This window comes from Zonotrichia leucophrys, chromosome 6 (assembly GCF_028769735.1).
Source record: "Zonotrichia leucophrys gambelii isolate GWCS_2022_RI chromosome 6, RI_Zleu_2.0, whole genome shotgun sequence".
NCBI classification, from domain to species: domain Eukaryota; kingdom Metazoa; phylum Chordata; class Aves; order Passeriformes; family Passerellidae; genus Zonotrichia; species Zonotrichia leucophrys.
Window position 1 is genome coordinate 28,595,597 of NC_088176.1, and position 24,989 is coordinate 28,620,585.

General features: G+C 42.9%; 1 protein-coding gene across 26 annotated transcripts in view; it reads right to left on the bottom strand.

Moving 5' to 3' along the window:
- ANK3 (ankyrin 3) overlaps positions 1 to 24,989 on the bottom strand; it is a 281,101-nt gene that overhangs the window by 79,160 nt on the left and 176,952 nt on the right. For all 26 annotated transcript variants that reach the window (XM_064717331.1, XM_064717334.1, XM_064717333.1 and 23 more), the window contains 11 exons: positions 23,538 to 23,636; positions 21,751 to 21,849; positions 20,415 to 20,513; positions 18,195 to 18,392; positions 17,573 to 17,671; positions 16,749 to 16,847; positions 12,880 to 13,077; positions 9,957 to 10,055; positions 2,488 to 2,586; positions 2,294 to 2,392; positions 1,876 to 1,971 (listed from right to left, as the gene is read on the bottom strand). In XM_064717331.1, the coding sequence (XP_064573401.1) occupies positions 1,876 to 1,971; positions 2,294 to 2,392; positions 2,488 to 2,586; positions 9,957 to 10,055; positions 12,880 to 13,077; positions 16,749 to 16,847; positions 17,573 to 17,671; positions 18,195 to 18,392; positions 20,415 to 20,513; positions 21,751 to 21,849; positions 23,538 to 23,636 (1,284 nt within the window). The remainder of the gene's footprint in view (positions 1 to 1,875; positions 1,972 to 2,293; positions 2,393 to 2,487; positions 2,587 to 9,956; positions 10,056 to 12,879; positions 13,078 to 16,748; positions 16,848 to 17,572; positions 17,672 to 18,194; positions 18,393 to 20,414; positions 20,514 to 21,750; positions 21,850 to 23,537; positions 23,637 to 24,989) is intronic.

The window sequence follows — 24,989 nt, forward strand, 5'->3', positions numbered from 1 at the left end:
TACTGCCATCACTTGATATAGGCAGAAGAGCTCCTCCATGCTCAAACATTACAAAACCTACAGAAATCCTCATGCAATTCATTTTGTGGGAATTACAAAGCTTTCTAAAACATTGTTAAACCAGAAAAATCACTGGACTTTTTTCCAGGTCCTACTGGACTTTTTTTTATATTGGTGTTTGAGTATAACTTATAGTAAAATTAGCTACATTAATCCCTGATGCCTTTAAATTTAGCTTTGGGAGTTGTTTAGCCACAAGCCTCAAAATATAAGTCTCAGCAGACAAACTGAATGTTTAAAACCCTCAATTGTAAATCAGATTTCACATCTAGACTTCCAAGGTCTCAAAATTACACACTGATATGTAGCATATTTTGATTTTAATGAAAATTATTTCTGGGCTTCTCTTGAGAGCAGATATTTGAGGTTGTATAGATCTTTCAGCATCAAACATTTCCTCAAGCACAATTCAGAGCCTGACCCACCATCTCTCTACTCTTCATCTACAGAAGATAAATGGTCAATCACTTTATGCACGACAAACATTCCCATCATCTTGGTTTTGAAAGCCAAGAACAGCCTTGTGATATTGAGAGATTTTAGCACAAATATGTGGTTTTCCTGAAATTTAACTGAATAGTAGGTAGTCATTCAAGTTTTGCTATCCTGTGTAATATTCTCCATCAAATTTTTCTGTGTGGAAAAATGCTTTGTAATCTTTCTAAAGAGAAATTTATTCCTGAGAAAACAGAGAGAAAATGTGTAAGGAAAAAAAAAATCAGCATTACTTTCTAGCATATTCCTTTGTATTATCTTTTGTGTGGATTTTCTGTAAACTACTGAAACCACAGCCAGGAAAGTCACAGGAAGAAAAGGTGCATGCAAAAACAGAATAAAATCTGCCTGTCATCCCAAAACCTCATCATATTGCAACCACCTGCTTGCACAGAGACCACACAAAGGGGCAATGACAAAACATGGAACACACACAGTAACTCTTTTCCACCCCTGGTATGTCTAAAAACACATACATGTGCATTTTATCTTTTTAATCAGAAAAAGGAAAATAGTTGCTGAAAGCCAATACTCCGAATTTATGTTCTTCAGACCAAATTTGGGCTTTATTACTGTGGTAATGCATGGAGGTACCTTGCCTCAGAAAACTTCTTCAGAGAGCAATTTGGCAAAACATTAGTGAACAAAAGATCCTTCTGAGACATATTTTGGATTCTGTGCATGTTTCTGACAGCAGGTAATGTTTGACCACTGCTAGTCCCCTCAGTGTCTCCTGGCTCATGCTTCCTGAGAGGCAGGACACACAAGCTGGAGTTCTCATCCACATCAGGGAATGGGGATTTGGAGTTTCAGGGGTTGGCTGTGGCTGCTTGCAGAATACAGCCTCTCACCATCCCATGGAAGGGGCCAGAAACCACACAATGAGGAGCTTTCAAGCAAATTCCAACCATTTTTTAAATATTGGAATGGGTTCTCTTAGGTCAAATTCAAGCCATTAAGCATCAGATGGTCGGGAAATGCTCTCAAGCAGCTTCTGTTTACACAAGCCTGCAGGAGCATCTTTTCAGCAGCAAAATCGTTCCCTAAACAACAAGATGTGTGGACAAACATTGTGTGGAGAAACAGTGCAGTTGTGACCAGTCCTTTTTCTGCTCAGTTGGTGCTCTTTCTCTGCACATCCTAAGGTCTACTACCTTAAAAACAGACAGCTCACGTTTCACTTAATATTGACTTTATACTGCTAAAAAGAAATAGGTGACTGGAATCTTGGTAGTCATGTAACTACACAAAGTTTAGTTATAGTCATACTCTGGCTTTGGAAAAATTCTTCCATTCCCTACTGAAGTGAGCTGTACTTACAATTGTAGTCATGGTCTCCTCTGTCACCACCTTCAGCGTGTCAACAACTGAAATGTAGCCAAGTCGCTTAGCAATGGCCAGGGCAGTGTTTCCATTCTAGCAATCGAAACATTCATAACACAAGTTGAACGTTAGCAAGGGGAAGTGTAGGAACTGCTGGTTAATTAGGGAAGAATGTAAAATAAAGTAAAAATTGTTTATGTTTTCTGATGGAAATAAATATTTGGGTAGTAGGATATGTAAGTGGGATGAAATGGGATGAAAATGAGGAAGTTTTCAGATGTTTGTTGTTCTCTCTCTCTCTCTCATCAAACCTCTCTGGGAGAGATGACGGAGCAGAGGATGTGGCGGTGATGGAAACAGGCTTCCCCTGCTCTTTTCCTGTCCCACCAGAGCCCTTTGGCAGGCCAGCACTTACCACAGTGAGCTCGTTGGGCGCGGCGCCGTGCTGGAGCAGGACGTTGATGATGTGCGTGTGCCCCTGCTGCGCCGCCTGGTGCAGCGGCGTGTACCCGTTCTGCAGGCACCAGGAGAGAAAAAAAGCAACCCTGAGGTGGGCACAGCGCTCACACACAGCATGGCAGCCCCCCCAGGGACAGCTGGGACACTCACCTTCGTTTTGGCGTTGACTTTTGCAGAATGCTGCAGGAGGAAGTTGACGATTTTTATGTTTCCGTAGTGGCAGCCAACGTGCAAAGGAGTGTATCCCATCTAGAATGAACAGCAGCAGTTAGTAAAGGGGGATATCACACACGTGCCCTGATTTAAAAAAAAAAAAAGTTAAAAAAAGCAAACAGGCATGAAACAGGAAAAATACCATTAAGCTTTAGTTATTTAGACTATGTGAAAAATCCTCCAGCCTTGGAAAAAACCACACTTCTCACGAAAGTCAATTAAAGTGCTCAGTGAGTAAGTCCACCAGTGCCTTCAAGTGGATCCCATCTGAACCCATAGACATGTATGTGTGTCTCTAGGTGGTGTTGCATGTTGCTGACCATTTCCCTTGGATTATGGAGCAGTTCACACAAGGTTACCTAATTTCAGTTGTATTAACACAGGCTAGGAGTGGGTAGCTGTGGAAGTTACTTTAAATTTGTGTGTGCCATTCATTTCCAGTTAATGACATACCCTTTGCCATCTAAAGCAACTACTAACTTTGACAACCGGGATGAGTTAATCAGTGCCAGAAACAGCACTGAACTGAAATTCCATTGGCATCAGCAGAATGAAACTTTCTGCTGACTTATGTGAACATTGGATCAGATGCCAAATGACTACAAGGAGCTTTTCCTGCACAGAATAATGGCCCACAGTGGTAAGAACTGGAGCAGTAGCTTAAACGTCATCATGATCTGAACACATGGAGCTCATCTTACAGATATTGTTAGTCTAAGGTTGGCCAAATGACTTCCTGTTCCTAGGAGTGCCTGGAGTCTGACTCTGACAGGGCTCCCTGGGCTGCCCAGAGCCTTGATTCCTCAGCAGAGTGATGACTCACAGTCATGTACCTCAAACACAGCTTCTACAGCCCCTGCCTCTACATGGGCCAAAGATAAACTCAGATTAAAGAATGGCCAAGCTATCAAAACAGTTCAAAAAGCAGAAAAAAAAATAAGGCTGTGAGACCTTGTCCTACAAAATCTTAATTCCCTTCTCCCTCTTCAATATACAGGCCTCTTAACATGACCAGCAAGGTCAAAAAAAAAAAAAAGAATAAGACAGCATAAAACCAACTGGAGAGATGAAATCCAAAGTGAAGGACCACCTGCCAAGAACCCCCTGTGAATAACCCCAAAACATTAAAATCTGGCGCATATCAGAGAGTCAAGACCAGCTGATCTCAGCTTTCCCTTTGAAGTGATCTGTAAAGGCTCCTCTCCAGCCTGTAACAATGAATACTGAAAAAGGAGCTCTCAAGCCCCCCATATTTACTGCAGTGCAATGACAGTTTCCTTCTAGAAATGGTACACACAGAGACTCACACGTTGTGCCTACAGAAATGGCTGGAGGAGCAGTAACTGATGCTCTCTGTCACTCCTGACCAATCTGCTGTTTAAATCTGAGACTAAGTGAAAGCTTTTCCACAGTTAATTGGGAGGAGAAGGAGGAAATCATGACATTTCCAGGGTCACAATCCAGCTGGATCTGAAGGAGGCTCCTCTGAAGCTCTGATGTTGTGTGTGGCAGCTGGAGGGATGTGCACTGAAAGGCAGCTCCTGCCACAGGCACCACACATGTCCCCAGCAGCCTTGTGGGCACCTGCTGAGCCTGCTGGCAAAGCACCAGTCCCCCGCCTGAGGTCCTTGCAGGGTCCTGGGAGCTCCTTTTTTAAGTTTGCTGTAGCCTGTGGTCACCTCGTGTCAGGTCCTGTTTGGGCCAGCAGCCGCTGACAGCAGAGGGACAGGGATGTGACACGGTGTCACGGCTGGCTGGCCCTCAGCACAGGACATCTTCCTGCTCCCAGGCAGTGAGGGCATGGCCAAAGTGAAACTGGTCAGCAAAATGCCCTCTCAGTGCCTGAAACCTGGGAGGATACATCCCTGACTGCTCAGGTGCCTGCACGCAGCTCCTGCCAGCTCAGGAAGGCACAGCAATTGCACCCCAAGATCCCCAGTGGACCAAGGTATTCTATTGACTGCTCTGAAACACGCCAGCTGGCCGATTCTGCAATTACACAATTAAATTAACAATAAAGGCAGCAATTCTCAAGGCTACTTGAGCTTGCTACTTTCATTGTCTACAGAAAGGTGCCCAGGAGGCTAAAATATTTTGCTTCAAAAGATATTAATAGTTAACCCACCCACAAACAGACAAAACCCCAAAACAACAAAAACCCCATTAAAATAACCCCAAAACCAAAAGCAGAAACAGAACAAAACCCAGCTCACAATTACATAAATTTCTGCACAGCCATTCAGGCTTAGTTTTAATTACTGGCAAAGCACTAAGGGATTTAGGAGGCACAATAATATTGAAAAAGTTACTTCCAAGAAAACCAGGGCTTTTGTTTAACACAGCTCTAACAGACATCACCTTCTGGCTGTCTTACAGAATGAGCAGCACCAGGGGAGTTAACAGCTGGGAAGGGTTTATCAAAAGCTACAAGAATAGGTGCCAAGAAAAAAGAAAATCAGAAATACTGAACTTTTCACTTCTAATGGAACACATAAAGAATCCCTTATTCTCTTGCCCTTCAATTTTTACTTTTGAGGGGAATCATCACAAGTCTTGTATATCATGTCAGTGAATTACTTTAATATCCTCCACTGCAATAACCATAAATCTTAACAGCTTGAATTACTGCATCTTTCTAGTCATGCTGACTCTCAAGCTGCTCAGTTTTTGTTTTTCTGCTGTAAATGTCAGACAATGAAGCTACAGCATTGTTGTTTACAGGGCTAGAAATTGCTTTAGATCCAAAGATCACAAAGGCCTGACTGAATGAAACAGGCCAACCTAGGTGCACACACACAGACACTTCCCTGCCTCGCTGAATCAGGACCTAACATGTTGCAGTACCTTGCAAAGGTTCATTATTGCACGTTATCAGGCTGGAAATTTCCATAGAAACTTCTTGATAACAACTGAGCATGTACAAAGAGCCAAGGAGAGACAGATAATGCACCATGAAGATAAACTGAAGACCTGAATTTGAGTATTTGTGCTGTAGGAAAGCGATTTTCTCTCAATAGTACTTCCCTGCCTTCTTCTTATCTCTTCCTGCATCTGAGAATTAGATATTCCAGTGGAAAAGCTGGATCACTGTTATGATCTCAGGAGCTATGGGGCTCCTGTCAGAACAAAGCAGGCAGACCTGAATAAATCTGAAATAAAAATCCCAGCTCAACCCGCAAAAGAACATCGTGACCTCTCAGCCACCATTGTCTCCTACCAAAACTACAGTTTTAAAAGCATAAGAAGGCATTTTAATACTGGCTTTGTTTCACAGACAGTCACCAGCCAGGGACTGGGAGACCATCAGTTCCCCCAGGGGAGCCCCAACACCAAGAGCAGTGTAGAGACTGACTAAAACAAAAACTCCAAACCCTGCTTTTCATCCTTGACTCAAGCTGCACTTTGCTCTCAGTCTTCCTTTGCCATCACAGTACTGCTGTATCCCACAGCCACACTCTCCAATGGGATAAACAGTGGAAAAATGACATGTGGGGACCTGCTGAGCCATGAAACAATATTTACTCGTGCCAACTAGCAGCACAAAAGCCCTGAAACAAAAGCAACATCACATGTACCAGGACAGCTTTTGACACTCAGCATGACCACCAGAGAAGGGATATCTGTTCACAGTCATGGCTCCGGACTGATTTTCAACTCCCAATATTATTGTGAATGGATGAGCATGCCTTGTGTTAAGCATGGTACTGCACAGCACATTTTCAGCGCCAAAAACTCTTTAGTATACCTAAATTCAGGCAAACAAATGCAGTGTCAGAATAGACAAGAGCTGCTGCCTTTGCTGCAGGACATAACATGCCTTCTGTGAACAGCAAATTCAAATATTAAATCTTTCTAAATGTGAAGGATTTTGAAACATATCAAACTTTACCACCTGAAGTGTGTTTTCTAACATGGCTGAGTTTAAACCACCTAACAAAATTTCATTTTCAAGTTGCAGAAGCAGCCTTATGGCCTCTCAGGCACTGGTTCTGCCCTGCTGCACCAGTATTGTTTACACTTCAGCATTGATTTAGACTCCTGCAGCTCTGGGATTAGAGGCTATTTAGTTAATTGATGCAGCAAAACCAGAAGGATCTCACAACACTATTAATAAATGCACTTCATAACCAGAAGCTATTCTTCCTTTCATGCTTTTTTCTACTACAAAGGTCAGGAAAAAAAATTTCTTAGGAGGGAAACCACCCCAAGAGAGACCCACATATGCAATTGTTCACTTCTGAGAGCTATTCTGAAAATGCTCATAACAGCCAAAACTGATCCTAATCATACAGACTAATCCCCTGTACAAGTGATTTTCTGCAATACTGGATTTTTTTTTTCTTCCCTGATACAGCTTCAAGATGCAAAATGTGTTTCTGCCCTATCTTCTCCTTTAACCACCTGAAGGCTCCCCAGAGTGTGAGCAGGGTCAGAACCCCCATGTGTCAGAACTGCAGACTCTAGATGCTTCCCCAGGGAGGGTAAGTTATATATAAATGATGACTAAAGACAAGGAAGATGATAGTTCATTGGTCCCTACTCAAGAGTTCAATGACCTGGTGATATTAAATTAAATGACATGGAGTGTTCTCCTCCTATTGACAGGTACTGGGCTGGAGTGACACAATCTGTGCTTGAAAATGAGAAATTGGATAAGGAGGGATAATAAATAAATAAAACGAACCAAAAAAAAGGCACTGCTGAACAGTCATCCACAGCCTGAAATCTGAGCTAAGAGAAGCACAAGGATGTGAAATGGAGGGAAGAAAACAGAAGGCTAGTGGTGACACTGCTGGTAGCAGAGATCCCCAATGTAACGTCACTCTGAGCTGTGCTGCTTCACTGACTCTAAGGCACGGATGGCCACATCTCTGCTGCTGTGTGTCCAAAGGAATGAATCCCAACTGGACATGCTGGACAGGATTGTGCAAACACGCAAGCATAGCAACAGTGCCTCCAAAGCCAACTCAGCTGTTGCTTATCTTGTCCCCCAATGCCTCTGGTTTTAGAGGCAGGACGTACAGTTAATCCATCTAAATGGGAGAGCTTGTAACTGCAGGGCTGCTATTTTACAGGGCAATCATCTAACCTTCACTGTATAGAACATGAGGTCAAAGTATGGCCTCATGGAAAAATAACATTTTTCCTTCATGTAGAAACTCAGGATTTTCCAGGAAGGAATTTGGGTGATCATCACTTTATCCAGAAACGATTCCCTGCTAAAACACCTGGTACTGCATTGGCCCTTTCCTTTATCCCAGGATATATCCCTATATCAGGCAGACAGCTCCATGTGGCTGGCTCTGTGGAGCCTGCAGGGCACACTGCTGCACAAATCCAGCAGATGGGACCCTGCAGAAGCCCGTGCAAAAGCACCAAGCCCATGCCCGTGCATAAATGTTGAGCTCATTCCACTCTAACAGAGTCCTGCCAGGCATGTGGGCACCCTCTTCCCACAGAGCAGACAGTGCCCTACAGCAGGGAGGAATAACTAGGAGGACTAACTAGTAGGGGGAACAGGAGGAGAAGTTGTTGTGGATGCTCTTCCCCACAGAAGCCTACAGGAGGGAGAATTTCCCCAGACAGGTGACTTATTACAGCCCAAAGCAATCCTGCTTAAATACAACCTGACTTCACCTGACTTATGAGTCCCTGAGCCACTTCCTGATAATTATGGGGCAGCAAACAAGAGTGTACTGGGAACCTATTCTTTATTCACACTAGTTACACATATAACTGAGGAATGAGGATGAACAACAAGAGATTTACTTCTGTCTTCTTTAAAACTATATGGCTATTACTGACCCTGCTGCACACAGTCAAATATGACTGCATTTTCTGAATCTGCGGGCAGAGCTCCTGCAGCTGCACCAGGCTGTCCCTGGGACATGCCCTGCCTGCCTCTCAGCTGTGACAGTAGCTCAGAGGTTTCCACCACCCTAATGTGACTAAAAGGCCACTGCAGCCCAGAGTGGGATCCTGTTTGGACATTGGAGAGCCAGCAGAGCAAACACGTGTGTCTGCCTGCACCTGTCAGTATAAATGTCTCCTCAGACTGCTTGCTATTTGTGGGACAGCCAAGAGCACTGCACAGAGGGGCACAGACAAACACTCAGATGAGTTGTATGGCCCGGGAGGTGATTCAGCTCTGGCCAAGTCAAAAGAACAGGTTCTGCAATGTCCTGCTACTAAAACCAACACCAGGTAGAAACTACCTCTAGGAAGGCAACCACATTCATCTGAGGAAATTGTGCAAAGAATGAACCAGGGCTGATCTCATCAGCTACTGGGTGATCTGGCAGATAAGAACCCTGACTGATTCTTCTTTAAAATACAGACTGAGGATATGCTACAAAAGTATAAACCTGGAGAAGCTCCTGGGATTTTAACAAAACTCTTTCAGGTTTATGTCAGGATGTGTCACTGAAATCAGCAGTTGGTACAGCTGGAATTACACTGTAGAGAAATCAGATAACAATGACTTTTCCCTCTGCAAGAGATTATAATCAGCTGAGCTGCAGCCAGACATGATGATGGACTCAGCCCTTTCTGAGCTGTCAGTGCAAGGAGATAATATTGCTGGGCAGTCTGACACACCTGGACATTCCTGGGATGCAAGCACAGCACCCAACTTGTGGCATTCACCTGGCACAGAGCTGTGAAAGCTACTCCTCTGCAACAGAGTGCAGCTCAGATTGGGAGACCTGCTTCATTTAGCTGATTTGATCCACTACAGCCCAAGTATTTGATCTCAACTGATTTCTTGCCCAGCTAAAGGAATGCCTCCAAGATCTAGACAATGCATGAGGAATGTAAGTGCAATCAACACTGAGAACATTATCATTAAATTCTGAGCACTGTACACTGTTAGGGAGCATAAAACCTCTTCTGCAAAGGGTCTTTATTTCAGGACATGGATCTTAAAAAGCAATACTGTGAAGTGGGAGGTGTCATTGCTGGAGGTCCCAAAAGCCATCCCCAGGCACCTTGAAAATCCAGGTCTCTTACTTAGGAGTCCAAATATTTAAGCAAAACTAATTTTAGGCAAGTAAATTTGAAATGGACCACCACTGTATACACGTATTTCACATTAGATAACAGTTTCCTTACTCAATAACTAGATCAATCCCACTTACCTTCAGTGAAGCACAATAACAGGATACAATCTAAACCTATATTGATCTAAATATTTGGCAAGAAATATGCCTACTGCTCAAAGGCTGAGCTTGACATTGAATACCCAAGTTTATGTATCTTCCATTTCCAGGATATATTCTGCAATAATTTATTACAAAGAATGTTTCCCTGCTGCGATTTCAGTTTCACCCTGAAATCAATTCCTAGCCCTGTCTGGAGGCTCATGGCTCCCTGGAAGGAGATATTTCATGTGACAGTGGTGCTCATACCTTTGTCTGTGCATCAACAGCAGCTCCCTGGTTAACCAGAACCTCCGCTACATTGACCCTGTCCTCTTGGGCAGCCAGGTGGAGGGGCGTCAGTCCGCTCTGCAAATCAGAAACAACAAGTAACAATCTCCAGAGGAGGCACATGACCACTAAAATGCAAATTCAGGTATCAATAAAACTCTAAACATCCCTAAAGAAGTTACGCACTCCTCTTTCACAGTGTAAGGTGCTTTGTTATCACACTGTTGATCAGCAGGAATGTACAATTCAAAAGCCAGGAAGATTATATTTCTTTAAGACAAGGAACATTTCCCCATGCAATGTTACATGTGGGATAGCAAATTAGAGCACTTTAAGGAAAAGTCACACAGTATTTTTTCCCTCCTAATTTACTTCACTACAATGAGTCAGACTTTAAAAGCGATATTGAATCATTGTTTACACTTCTGCAAGTTTTTTACAATCACTCAGTTTTATCCTATCCTTTTACTCCTCTACTTGCTCATTTTCAGACACAAACACAAAAGAATAAAACTGCATTTCTCTGAGATCAGGCCCATTTCTCTCTGCTCAGGGAGTATACAGACTTGATAAAAAATGCATACTGATAGTAATTTTTCTTATTTAAAACTCAAGATCTAAATATCCTTAAAACCTCAGAAAACTGTGCAACCTTCTGCCAAATAAAATGGCAGAAGATAAAAGGGGAAGGAGAGAGAATCTGCTGAGGAGATGTTGTTAGGAACGAGAAAGAATATCCTTTCCCTGCAAATGATGGTTAATTTTCTCTCCTGTTCCTACAGGAACAGCACCAAGGACAGAAGAGCAAGTGGAAGCAGTTGTTCACATCAGGCAGGAACACTCACTAAGTTTCCTACCCTTGAACCCAAACCCACATCCATGGTGCACTCCCTACCAAGGCCAGTTATTTTGACATGGCCCCACTGCATTTCACTCCAAGAAGCAATCCTGGTGACAACACAGCTTAGGTGGGTCACTGACACAAATATGTGACAGTAACCAACTATAAACTACCTAATGGAGCCTCAGTATTAATGGCCAAGCCTTCTAAAAAGATCAAGTGCTCAGTATGGGGGCTCTGAGTATGCAGGTCCAAACCATCCTGTGGGTCCTGAAGAAATAAATGCTCTTTTTACTCCCACTGCAAAGCTGCAAAACTCAGAAGTCAGTGGGCTTTAAACATCTGGCTTTGAATGCAGAGGTGCTGTGCTCTGAGGAAATGTGCATCCCTGAGAGAGCACGGAGGGGAATTACTCCCCAAAGGTGGTGTTATCAGCACAATGAGGAACTGGAGATTACAACTGAACAGATTGCTGCATGCTGCAGGTAATTAACCTCTGGTGGCACTGAATCAATGTGCCAAGCACTTCAATCATGCTGCCTGTATTAGCCTCAGCAGCAAAATGGGATAGCCAATGGATGCAGAACATGTACATGGCAAATTTCCCTGTGGGGATACTGCATAAGCCCCCACACAGTTGAGACTTGTGGGGAAAAAAAAATCAAATCTGCAAGAGAAGCTTTCTGAAGGAGGACCCACAGATAATCAAATTGGAAAGTTAGAAGCAGGAAAACACAGCAGCCCTGTGCAGAACACCCACTGCCTCAGAGGACACTGACTCTTCCTACCTGCTGAGAATAAGAAATATTTTCCATGAATAAAAATTTCTATAGCCCAATCTGCCAAACAAATCCATTCTGAAACTGCCCTTGACAATGCCAAATAACAATGTCTAGTGGGGCATTTAAAGAATTAAGGCTGCACATTTGCTAGAAACATTACTATAGAGCAGAATTAACGGCCGATGAATTCACACATAAACTAAAATACATCAACTTTCCTTTCCTACCACCAGGAGAAATGACACCAAAAATCACTGTGGGCTAAGGAACATACCCTGGGGAGGAAGAACCACTTATATTAAGGAACAAAACCCCAGAAACAGTTGCTGTTATTATCCCAATAAAAAAGTCACCATCCTGAACAAGTCAGCTGTTACCAAGAGGTGGTAATATTTGTTACCATTCGCTGGTACATGTTACATTTTCTGTTATAAAATATTATAGTGCTAAAAAAGTTACAAATAAAAAAATACCAAAAAAAAGGGAAATTACAATTACAATAAATTACAAATACAAAAAGAAAAAAGGAAATTACAATTACATATGTAACACTTGAAAAATGGGCAGGCATATTCCTAGAGGCTGATAAATGATGGGTGCCAGCCCCACAGCTCCCCTGTGGGGAAGATATTTTCTCTCTGGCCATGCTTTGGCAGACCAGCATAAATTAATGCTGGATTGATAAATTCCACTGCAGCATGAGTTATCACCAAACCCTGGGCACTACAAAGGCTCCTTCAGTGTGACACGGCACGCTGCTCTTTGCTAGCAGACTGTCACAGACAACTTTTATGAAAAATCCTTTCCTTAGGATTTTTCCTCCTGAGAAGCTGAGAGGCCTCAGGAACAAAATGTAAACATTGATTATCTGCTGATGTGGAATGCAACAGGTGGATCTGTGATTGGTCCATGTTGGATGTCTGTAATTAATGGCCAATCACAGTGAGCTGGCTCAGACACAGAGCCCAAGCCACAAACCTTTGTTATCATTCTTTCTATTCTATTCTTAGCTAGCCTTCTGATGAAACCTTTTCTTCTATTCTTTTAGTATAGTTTTACTGTAATATATATCATAAAATAATAAATCAAGCCTTCTGAAACATGGGAGTCAGATCCTCATCTCTTCCCTCATCCAAGAACCCCCGTGAACACCATCACAAGAGATGACGATGTGCGTTCAGACACCTGCAGCGGCTTTCGGGGGGCAAAACGTCACTGCGGGGCCCTCTCCTGCTCAGCCCATTTTTCACAGCCCCAACCCGGGCAGGGGGACACCCACCTTGTTGCTGAGGCTGACGTTGGCGCTCCTGGCGAGCAGCAGGGACACCATGTCCACGTGCCCGTCCTGCGAGGCGAGGTGCAGCGGGGCGATGCCCTGCCGCGTCACAGCGTTGGCGTCGGCGCCGTACTCCAGCAGCGTGGTGGCTATGTCCATCTGGTTCTTCTTGGCAGCGATGTGCAGGGGCGTGTAACCGTTCTGCCAACAGAGAGCAATCCCTGAGAGCTGCTCATTCAACAGGCTCATAAATCACTTTTCCCTACCTCCCCAACTCTGTGAGTAATTGTGCCATTATCCTAAAAAATTCTGTCAAACTCAGTCAAATGCAACGTTAACAAGCTGTATGAACCAATGTATCTGGCCTTTAGGCAATCTTTTTTTTTAAAGTACTGCTAAAAAGAAGAGGATTCTGAAGGAAATTTTCAAATTTGGGGGAAAATATCTTTTCAGGAAAAGACAATCTACAGAAATAGAAGTTTGAGTTTTGTTTCATGGACATTTGCTCCTTTTCCTTAAATGTGCATAAAATCTTCAACAAACAGAAGAGCAGGATGTGTGTTCATAACTCAGAACAGCTGTTATTGTTTGCGTTTTTTTCCCCATTTCCCAGTGTGAACTAAAGCATCTTGCACATGAAATATGGCCTTTCTTGCAGCATTTACCCTAAACATTACTGACAAGCTCGTTTTTTTTCAGATCAAGGGAAAACTGAAGCATATAACTTCAGAGTCATGCATTCCTTATCTTTTTATTCCTTCCAATATGGGTACCCAGGGAGCCCACTACTAAAAATAAAAATGCAGTATCTATTGCCTGATAAAATTTTGTAACTCTAAAAAGAGACAGATAGGCAGAAAATAGATAAATGGATATAAAGAATAACTGATCAGCACACAAATACCAAAACTCTGATGGAGGTAGGACCAGTTTGTGGTACAAATTGCAATGACTGTTTAGTCAAGAACTTCCTGTCTTTCAGAAATTTATTAGCCTCATTTTCAAGTAAATGACAAATGTGCACACATTTGCACTTGAATACGAGACAAAGTCAGGGGGGATGAGACCCAAGCTGCATATAAACCATTTTGTATTTCTGTATGGCATCATAAGGACTATTTGCCTCTCAAATTATCCAGCCCAATAAAATCTACCTAAAGGCACAAAGCATTCACCTGGCTGGGCTCCTCCCTGCACCCACAGGGCAGCAGGGCTGGTCTGAAAAGGAAGAGATGCACAGCAATGCAGGTATGAGCAGGGAATAAATACATGGGGGCTCACCAATGATTACAACAGAGCTTCAATAGGAACCTGCCAGCAAGAGATGCACAGCGCTAGTTTCATGTGGAAAGGGTTCTGCAACCTTCAAAATTCAGTTCAGATTCAGTTCACATGTTGGATGTTAAGGTATTTGAAAATAACACTCAGGACACACAGTGCCACAATCAATAAAGGAAGCACATGGCCACTGAATTTTCACTTTGAAGATAAAGTGCTTCAGGAAAAACAAGCATAATCCTCTCCCTTAGACTTCCTGCATGATACTGCCATGTAAAACAACCACCGCCACACGAGCACCTAATAAATCCTAAATACTACATGCTAAATCCTGCATATCTGCTAAAACAACTCCTTGAAATGGAGCTCATATTACATTATATAAAATAACAAATGCAGTTTCCAAATTTCTTTTCCTCAGAAATGGGCATATATTGCTTTCAGTGGAATGGACAGCGGCAGGTTGCAACGAGAAGGCAAAAGGAGAGCTGAAAAATAAAAGCTGAAATTCAGCTCAGTCCCAGTCTGCATCTTCTCCTCAAAAGGGCAGCACTCTGTCACGATGCACAGATGGAGAAGGGAACAGAGAAGTTCAGAAGGAAGGGTATTGGGTTATTCTGCTTGCCAGGGAAAAGAGCAGAAAAGGGGAAAATGGTAAAAGATGAAAGGACAGAGGAAAACTAAAGCTTTGGGGATGGCATGGTGAGAAAGAAAGGCACTGTAAAGTGGATGCTAAATTCAAATTAGGGATAAGCTGCACGTGAAATTAGGCACAATTTTTGTCTATGAAAGAGAAGAATGGTTCATCAGGAAAACTGTACCACAGCACTAGACTCTGACATGCTCATTTCCCATACCCTGTCACTTATCACTCTTCAAGGCAAATTTTGCTGGGCTTGGCTAATGAGCCACTCTTAAATTAAGATCACTGTTAAAGACAGTAGTGCCACAGGAAAGGCAACCACTGATGGAACTAATGGTGGAGCCAGTGATGAGATATGACATAACATTTATTTACTGGACCACATTTACAAAAAGTACAGGAAATCATCTGCTGTTATCTTTTGGATGAGTGCACAGCGGGTGCCCGAAGCAACAAACATGTTATGGTTAATTTTATTTAGTATTGATGCTCTGCTGGCTGCTGCCGGCTCACTTGCTGCAGAGCACTAACAAATGCTTTCTTTTAGGCACACTTTCAGCTGGCACTTGGAGGCCTGAAGTGGCAGCTGCAGAACTGCTCTGTTACAGATGGGGAGGCTGAGGTGACCTGACACGAGGCTTTGTGCCATGCTGTACCACAGTCTGCAGGGCTTCCACCTGGTTTGGACTTCCCAAGCCCTCGGCAGGGGCTGCTGCAATCCCTGCCCCTACAGGATGCTCAGCTCCCACTGGCAGCTTCTTTCAGTGAAAACTGGGTCAGTGCCTTCTCATCCTCTCCAGAAGGCCCTTCCTTCCCCCCAGTGGCATTTGAGAGTGCTGTGCTGCAGCAGTGGAAGATCAGAGATCGCTCTGGCTGCCCCCCGCCCCGGGGCACTGCTCTGGCAGATCGCCGCTATCGTCAGCATTGATTTGAAGCTGCGATGCTGGCAGCCCGTGTTTATTTAACTTCCCCCTCCTTGCACCACCAACTCTGGGACCCCCACTCCATCCCCTCCTGCAGCCATGCAGAGGGGCTCCAGTGTATGGCTGCACTCAGCCATGTGTGAGAGGAAGGCACTGCCCCTCTAACTACAATACTGCCTTTTCCATTAGCTCTCCCTTCTCCACAGGACTTTTCTTTTGCAGATTTAAGGAAATTGTCTGGGTTGTTTCAAATGAGTTATTTACACTGCACTTAATCTGCTTTAAGCTACGTATGTTTCCATCCTGCTTTACCTAATGTTCCTGCTCAAATATCGATTATACTCTGATTGATTATAGTATTTATCCATCCCACACTTAAAACTGGGATCCACAAAAGAAATAGTTTAAGCTCCTCTAAAGTCTCTTTGTTTTATGCACTACCAGAATAAATTTACATATTTATTCCTTCATATCCTCTGAAAACCTTACACTAGGCATTGTCTTGCCTACAGTAAATTACAATCAAAGCAGGGCTGTGACTACTTTTATTTCTTGCCAGTCCATTTATGCTGGGCTAGAAATACTTTTGTTAAGCACATGAATAATTACACATATTGTGCTGAGAAACTTATCTGGCCTCAAATGTCATCCTGTGGCACAAACGCAAGTACCCATGCATAGCTGGGCTTCAACCCCAAGCTTGCCTGCAAAGCTGCCTAGCTTGGAGAAGTTACTGAAGAGACTGGACAAATGAAAGGAAGGCTCAGCATTTGCTGAGACTGAAACTGGTGATTTAAAGTGTTTCTGCATCCTTATTGCTTTTTTTTTATTGCTGTTTTATTCACCTGCAGGACTATTCTTAGCAGCTTTATGTGAGACATTTATGTGGACGTGAGACATTAACAAACAAGGTCACCGAGCCTCCTGTAACTGCAAGCATACACAGCCTAGAAAGAACAGGGGTAGACAGGGAATAAATTGACATAAAAAGCCTGGGTATTGCTCCCCAGGGTGGCCAGTACTTGTACCTTGGCAGAGGCGTGAGGTGAAGCTCCCTGGTCCAACAGGAGGAGTGCCACCTTTTGATTATCGTAGTGTGCAGCTACATGCAGTGGTGTTAAACCGCTCTAGAAACACATGCAGAACAAACAAGTGCTGTTACAGACCCTCTCCAGGGGAAACTCAGGGGTTTGGAAAATTCCAGTAGATAAGGTGAATAAACCACATTTGTTACTCATTCGTGTATCCAGAGTCTTTGGAAACTTTTAGAATCAAGAAATAAAACAAATTTGGAAATTCTTCCCGAGCTGTGAAAGCCCCATTTGCTTTTCCCAGGGAAGATGAACAGAGAAGCACAAATCTGTGCTTCTCCCAGGGTAAGGAGGTCACACCCTTGGCAATGTTTTCCTTTTACTGCAGTGGATAAGTAAACTGCCCCTTGGATCTGTAAAAATCCAAGCTGGGCTGGTTTAAAAAGCTTGAGGTCCTATTGGCCTTTGCCCTCTGCCCCATCATGAGAGCTGGGGAAGCAGAGGCAGCTACCCAAATACTCTGATAAGGACTGTAAATAGTCTGGGCAGGAACACAGGGGAATGGTTTGTCTCCATTCCCCTGGATGTGAACGCAGAGCACATCACTTTGTTGTCAATTAATGACAATAAAAGTCACTTTGTCAAGAGTTTGCTGGCTCTTGGCAGCTCCAGCAGGGATTGGAATGCCACATGAAACCAATTCCAGCTAAACTCAGGCTGTGGATACTAGTGTGATGGTAAGTAAGTAGGAGGACATTAATAAATTATTGTCTGGTTTGAGATATTTGCTGTGCAAGTGGCAGTGGTTTCTTCTGTCCTACCTTTCCAGAAGCATCAGGAGATGCATTCTTCTGAAGCAGGAGGTTGGCTACCTCGATTTTCCCGTACTTTGCAGCCACATGTAGTGGAGTGAATCCTTTCTGTAAGAGAAAGCAGGAATATAGCAGCCCTGGGCACTCCTTCTCAGGGCAAACCAGGTTTGTCTCTGATCTGCAAGGATGCAGCTGCTTCCATCCACCCCCTTCCATAGTCCTGACTACAGGCAGCAAGTCTGCAGATTCCCAGCTCCCTGTGGGGTCTGGAGGCCCTTCCCTTGCAAGGCAAAGCACCATCCCCTTCCCTTGCAAGGCAAAGCACTATCTACTTTAAACAAGGGACGAGTCTGTTCCTTTCTTCACACTACCAAAGACCCAAGGGCAAGTCTATCAACACCCGCCCGGAATTTCTGCCCTGCATTCCTTCCATTCCAAGAAAATGCATGTCTGCTCACTGAGATGTGTTAAACATCAGGTCTTGAGGTACAAGCATGAAGGTTTGTACCCTTTTAATAAACATAGCTCACATTTAGTCTGTATGTGCACATGGCTCCTGAAGCATTTAATTCACAAGCAGCCCTTGCTGCAGGTGTGCTCTGTGATTCTGCCGCTCCTGCAGCTCGCTCACCTTGGTGATGATAGACAGAGATGCCCCATGGTCCAGAAGAACAGAAGCCACATCTTCGTGCCCTTCCCTTGCAGAGAGGTGCAGGGGGGTGTAGCCTGATGTGGTGGCTGCGTTGGGGGATGCTCCCTGCTGCAGCAGCTGCTGCACAATGTCTGCCTTGCCCAGGCGGGCAGAGATGTGCAGCGGGGTTTGGTCATCCTAAACGCACAGGGAACAACACAGGCATGCTTGAGAAAACTGCCCCTCACACTGGGACAGGAGATATTGGCCCACATTCTGTCACTTCTCAAAACTGCACACAAGATTAATTCTGCTGAGGTCTCAGCTAGGGAATGTTGCACACTGGCTTCCTCTGTGTCATATCACAAAGATACCTTGCTCTCTGTTAGTGAACCACAAAATATTCCAGCCAGTGACACAATCCATAAAAGTTCATAAATTGATCAATTTTCTTCTTTATCTGGATTTGCCTCACTTTGCTTTGCAGGCCTTTCTGAAAACAAAGCTAGTGCATAATTCTGTTCCCTCACGTCTTGATCTCTTTTATAATTCACAGCAACATTTAATAGCTTAATCAATTATTGCCTGAAAACTTGCATAAAGTATAATAATTTTGGTGCTTCTTTAATGGGAGAATGATTGTTTGGAATTTTTGCAGTTAAATTTTCCTTAAGCATAACTTATAAGCACCAGAGCATGGTGTAGAAATTAATTGTCACTTTCTACTTCTCATTCAGAAGACACTCTGAAAAGTTTAAGTATGGTGTTGCCCTGTCATGAATTTCATGGTTTATTTCTTTTCCTTAATTGAAAATATGAGGGTGACCTTGTGACCTTGTTCTGAGAGTTTAAGAGGTAATTTCTCACCTGTTCATTATTTGGTTTTGTATTTTTGTCCTCCCCCTTTTCTGTTGTACAATCTTTAGATTAAGCACACTATCACAACAGTGTGGCCAAGCATCTTTCTCTCCCCATTTCCCCCTGCTGAATTTCCTACCTTTTGAGAACTGTCCTGCAGTTCTGGGCTGTTCTCTGCAAGGGAGACTTCTGCCCAGGGCCATCCTACAAGAGTGATTTTACACCTCTGGATTTAGGATGGGAGCATGCCAGGATATAAATGCTGCTCCTCTGCAGGGCAATTCTCCCCTGACTGGGGGAGCATCTTTGTGGTTCTTAAATGATTCCAGTTTGTGCCTCTTTCCCACAAATTTCTCACAGCTGATGTTAACACTGGTGTATAATCTACTGCGTGCATTTAGTTGTTATTTATGATAACAAACTGATCACAGGCAATGGCAGTTTGCACAAATTAAATCATTCTGTGAATTTACTCAGAAAATATTTGCATGACTGCTTCTGAGCACGAGCTGTTCACTTCAAGATTGTCTTTGGAGATTTACAAACCACATGAATCAGTTCTATTGTCAGGCTCCTTGCAGATGTAAAGTGTATCAGCTAGAAATATTTAGTCAGAGTTCCTTATAAGTAGATAATCTCAACAGCAAACTTACTTGTGACCCAATTCACAGATACATTCACAATGAAAAATAGTTTGGTTTTTTTTTAGGCTACATCCATTTTATGACCATTTGGAGAAAAAACATTTCCTGAGTTTACCTATTAAGACTGCTATTTATTGCACCCATTTATCTCCTTGCCCTGCCTGTTTCCTGGAACTCTTTGGTTTCCATAATTTTGCATGCTCCTTCAGGCCTCTTGACCATTTCTTTTTCCTCCATCCTTACCTTCCTCAACTGCAACTGTTTCTATAGGATTTGTTCCTTCTTTCCAGCCCTCTGCTACATCCCCTCACTGTGCCTCCTTCCTTTAGGTGTTGTTCTTTACAAGTCTAACTATTTTTGCATACATATAGGCTGTTGCTTTAGGGACATGACAGGAGACACCAGAAGCCGAGGGTTTCCAGTTCTGCTGAAATAACATCAGATTTGAGGAACTCCTCTCCCTCCTCAAATCCCACTTCAAAACAGAACTCTTCAAACCCATGATAATTTATATTAAAAACCAGGATGGTATCAACCTGACATCTTCTGCCTTATCTCTTAGAGATCACTTGTGGCTATAGCAGGAGGGAACATAACAAAATATCAGGGGGCACCACAAAGGCTTGGCCTCACGAATGACACGGCCAAGATGAATGTGAGTCCCTGCTCTGCCCAGCAGGGACCGTGCAGGTCTGTTCCACCTGGGCCATGCCCTCACCTTGGCTTTGGCCTCCACCTGGGCTCCGTTCTGTACCAGGTACCTGACGACCTCGGTCTGGCCAGCCCTGGCTGCCATGTGCAGCGCTGTCTCTCCTCTCTGCACACAGAGCAAAGACACAACAGAGTCAGACACTGCAGGGAGAGCAAACACCAGCGTGCTTCATAAACACAGAAATACCAGGGACCCAGCTCAGAATCATCTCCACGAGAAAACTCTGCTGCAGCTGCCTGTAAGATGTAGGATTAAATCAATGTTTGACCTGACACTGTGTGCTGCAAAGCAATTTATTGCAGGGTCAGTTTCCCAACTCAGTAGTGCCTTTGCCATTATTTTTTGCTGAAAAAAGACAGTGCAATTTTTATATTACTAGCATTTTATTAGCAATGTTAAAAATTATATCCTGAATTTAGTAAAAAATGTATTTCAAATTTTGTATATTCAGGCACACAAGTATTTGGCTTTCCTTCTGTAATGCCTTATGCCTCTACTATCATTTGTTATTTGACAAGCACTGAGGAAACTGAACAAGAAGGAAAAAAAAATCATTACTGAGTACATTCTTCTAAGGTTTCATGGACTTAATGAAAGACAAATCCAGGAAAGGATTCCAGAACAATTCAGGAGGGAAAGTGGTTTCTACCTTTTTGGATATGAATGTGTCTTTAGGTACAAACATCTGCTAATTAACAAAAGGTGCTGCATTTTTACATAATTTAATAGAATCAGGAGGTGAAGACCATTACAAAATATTGTCTTCTGGCTGCACCTGTGTATGGAAAGTGAAAAGAAGGCCAAACTGATAAAGAGGATCAACATGCTTCTGCCTCTCTTCCACTTTCCAACTTTCACATACCCATCCAAGAGCAAGTTCAGTTTTTACACATGCCCTGGGAGCCCTGGGGCATGCAGCACAGCCAGCAGAGGAGGCTGGATGGACACAGGCAATATGTCCCCACAATCTGCTGCAATCTGTTGAATTTGCCTTAAATGGCAGACCCCCAGGGTCTTGGGAAAACAGTGCTCAACAGTCAAGCACAGATCCCAAAAATTATATTTGAGAAGCTACGGTATGTTCTCCTTCTTTACTTCAGAAAAATCAAGAGATTAGAGCCTGCTTAGGGTCAAGCCCCTTTGGACATTTCCTCAACCTGCCAAGGGTCTCCCAAGCAGGCATCAGCAGGCTGCACTTTGCCATGACTCCAGCACGAGCCACAGGTGCTGTGGAGGTGGGTGGTGGACAGCAGAACCAGGCACTCCATCCCAGAACTGCTCCCAGATATTATCACACATTCATTCCCAGTCCTGCCTTGCTGAAAGGAAACCTGTGACTCACCACATTGGTAGTGTTGGGGGATGCTCCATGATGCATTAGCTGTGATACAATATTTACATGTCCCATGAAGGCAGCAACATGGATTGGAGTTAGGCCCGACTGAAAAACAGACCAGAGTTCAATTAAAATGCTTATTTCCACATACCTTTACAAGAAAGTCATGGAAAGAACATTAATTTTTCTAAAGCGAGTAAACCCAGCTGCTTGCTCTTCTGAGAGGGTTTTATATTCTTAAATACATGTTTAAATTTATATTCTTATATACATGCGCTTAAATGAAAGGGCACACAGGATTGGGAACACCTATGAGTGTGGTTAGTGAGCAAATATATAAATGTTCTAGGAATTCAGCAGCTCTTCATCAACAAAATCAACCATAGATAAGCAAAATTAAGATTAGGCATTTGCTAAATATTGTCTTGGAACGTGAAAAAAAAATATAGAGAAGCATTCTTGGTAAAAAGGCAAGGCTTTCTGAAACATTCAGCTTGTGCTAAAAAAGATCACCATCATGAATCTGCACCACTGCCCTTACACAGGATATGAGAGCCCAACTGGAGAGAAAGAGAGGGAGAGAGGAGGAGAGGGGAAAAAAGGGAGCAGTCATCCAGCAGGGCATGATCTCAAGGATTCTGCTTTAAAAATCCAATCAGTAGTTAATATTTCCCCACGTGGAATCACTCTAAAGCCTCCTCACAGCTCCTGCACAGCTGTACCAAGAGCCAGCCAGAGCCTCCAGAAGGGACTTTGGCCACCAAGAGCAGGAGAAAGCTCAGGGGATGGCTGGAAATAAATCCCCATGATTTAGGCACCTTCCCCACAGATATATACAAGTCCCAGAGGGCAGAAGTGAGGAAAGCACTTCTCTTCCTTTCTCATGCAGAACACCAAACATGAGCAGAAAGGCAGAATAACTGGCCAAGTGTGTCAATTGTTTTACCTGTTTCAAACAATTTAGTAAATGCTTTTAAGAGTTTTTAGATGCTAGTCTGGAGCTACATGAACTGCAGCCAGGGCAGACTCTTCTCCCTCAAGCAAGCCAGGAAGGGATCTGTATGGTTTGCTGCTGAATAGTTAGAACAACCCCACACACATTAAATCAACTCCATTTTGTGTAGATAAACTATTCCCCATGGCACTTTATTTAATCCATGGAATTCTCTGTCATTTTCTTACATGGGCCATTTCACTGTGGTCGCACATTCATAGATGTGATCTTTGCTCCCCTTCTAACTTGGTAAAATATACATGCATGGAGATAAAAATTCCCATAGGTACTTAGTCAATCTCAGAATTGTTCCAAGGACTGGGTGCAGACTATCTCATGCTGACTGAAGCGACAGCATATTGATTTCTGTCTAGCTGATTTGTGATGTCCCATGATGGTGGGAGAACAGAACTTCTTTTTGGAAAGCCAAAAAAAGGTCTGACTTAAACCACCTTTAAAACAGGACTTGAGTGAAGCATAGTCTTCACCTCAATGTCTGTAACAGAGCAAATTTCATCCTTAAGGCCTTAAATTACAGAAGGAAAATTGGCAGAAATGGTAGATTTTAGGAAGTTCTTTTGTTGCATTTCACTTGTTATTCTCACTGTAATCCCAACATATATCAGTTGTTTGTGATTTGTGATTTATTGTTCAATTTTATTATTTCGTACTACCTAGTTGAAAAAAATTGTTGACTTAATTGGTAATGCTCTTTCAGAAATACTGAAATATTAATCAATACAGAGGCAATGAATTTTGTAAGAAAAGCAAAGAAAAGCATGCAAAGACCATTTCTTACCTCAGTTACAGCTTGAATTGATGCACCGTGCTTTAGAAGAAGTTCCATTACTTTTATTCTGTTCTTCTTGCAGGCAATGTGAAGAGGTGTGAAACCATTCTGGAAATGAGAAAGAACACACTTTTTGATGCCCTCATGTAGTTAAAAAATAGAACTGGGTATGGAATTCACAAAATAGGTTTTTCTGTTTTAAAGGAACAACTGCCTAATTTATTTTGGCATTACTACATTTTTCATGTAATAGACAGTAAACATTTATAAGAAGATTAAGATCTATTTGATGTATCCAGTTTTAATTATGAAATATATTGCTCACTCCAATAACATATATTGCTCACTCCAATAATGAATTTATTTTCAACAAAATCTCAATTTATGTAAAAATGTCAAACCCTTCTTTTTTGCTTACCATATTCACTTTTACCTGGCGAGGGTTTTCTGCTGGAGTTTTTGGGGAATTTGGAGTGGGTTTTTTGGTTGCTTTTCTTTTGACCTTTTGGAGCTGCTGGTAAAAAAAGCACTTTACCTTTTACAGCTCTGGAATTTACATCTTCTAAACTATTTTTACTACTTGCTTTGTTTGTTTTTTTTTTTTTTTCATTCATTCCCTGTCAGCTTACTGCAACTAGAAGTATTTCACCCCTTCTTTTATAAAAGATGTGTGCAGTGGGGTGAACATTAGAACTATCATCTTATTTAGTGAGAGATGATACCACAGAAAAAAAGTAAATCAGGAAAATAGGCTGTCCAGAACACCCACGATTGGTACAGCAACATCAGAGCACCAAATGCTGATGCTGCTCGGTACAAAAGAGCCTTTGCAGAACATTCTGAAAACAACTGGCAGAGCTGGTCCCTCAGATCTGATCAGAATTATCCTTTTTTACCTGCCATCTAGTAAAGAATACTGTATGTTTTCATGATGTGAGGTCATGTTGTTGTCTGTTCCAGTGTAGCAGGGGAGCTCAGCTGTGTTCCACGTATCCTAACAGCTTGACCACAGACACCTGAATACAGCTGGTCTGCCACAAAAGGCACAGGGGCTGAGAGAAGGAAATCTGTGGAGCCTGTGCTGCCTCCAAGAGAGTCAATCCCACCTGGCTCCTGAGGGTTTCAGGAGCTCACAAAACATTTCAGGAGCTGAGTGAGTTAGCATAAGGCTGTGAGACCAATCAACCCAATTCATGTCAGAATGCAAATTTGTTTGGAACAGTTCTTGAAGCACAAATCAAAGAGACATTTTAAATAGAATGGACTGAGATTGCACTTTGAACAAAAGGCATTAATGTATTCTGTTTGTATGCAATTTAACTGCACTAATGTATTTTGCTGCTGAAGTTGTTTCTAAAGTAGAGAGGCACATGACTCCATTGACATGGAATACCACAAATACTCATTATGTAACTCATTCCTACCTTTCACTGTTTCACATCACTGAGAACTCAGTGATGT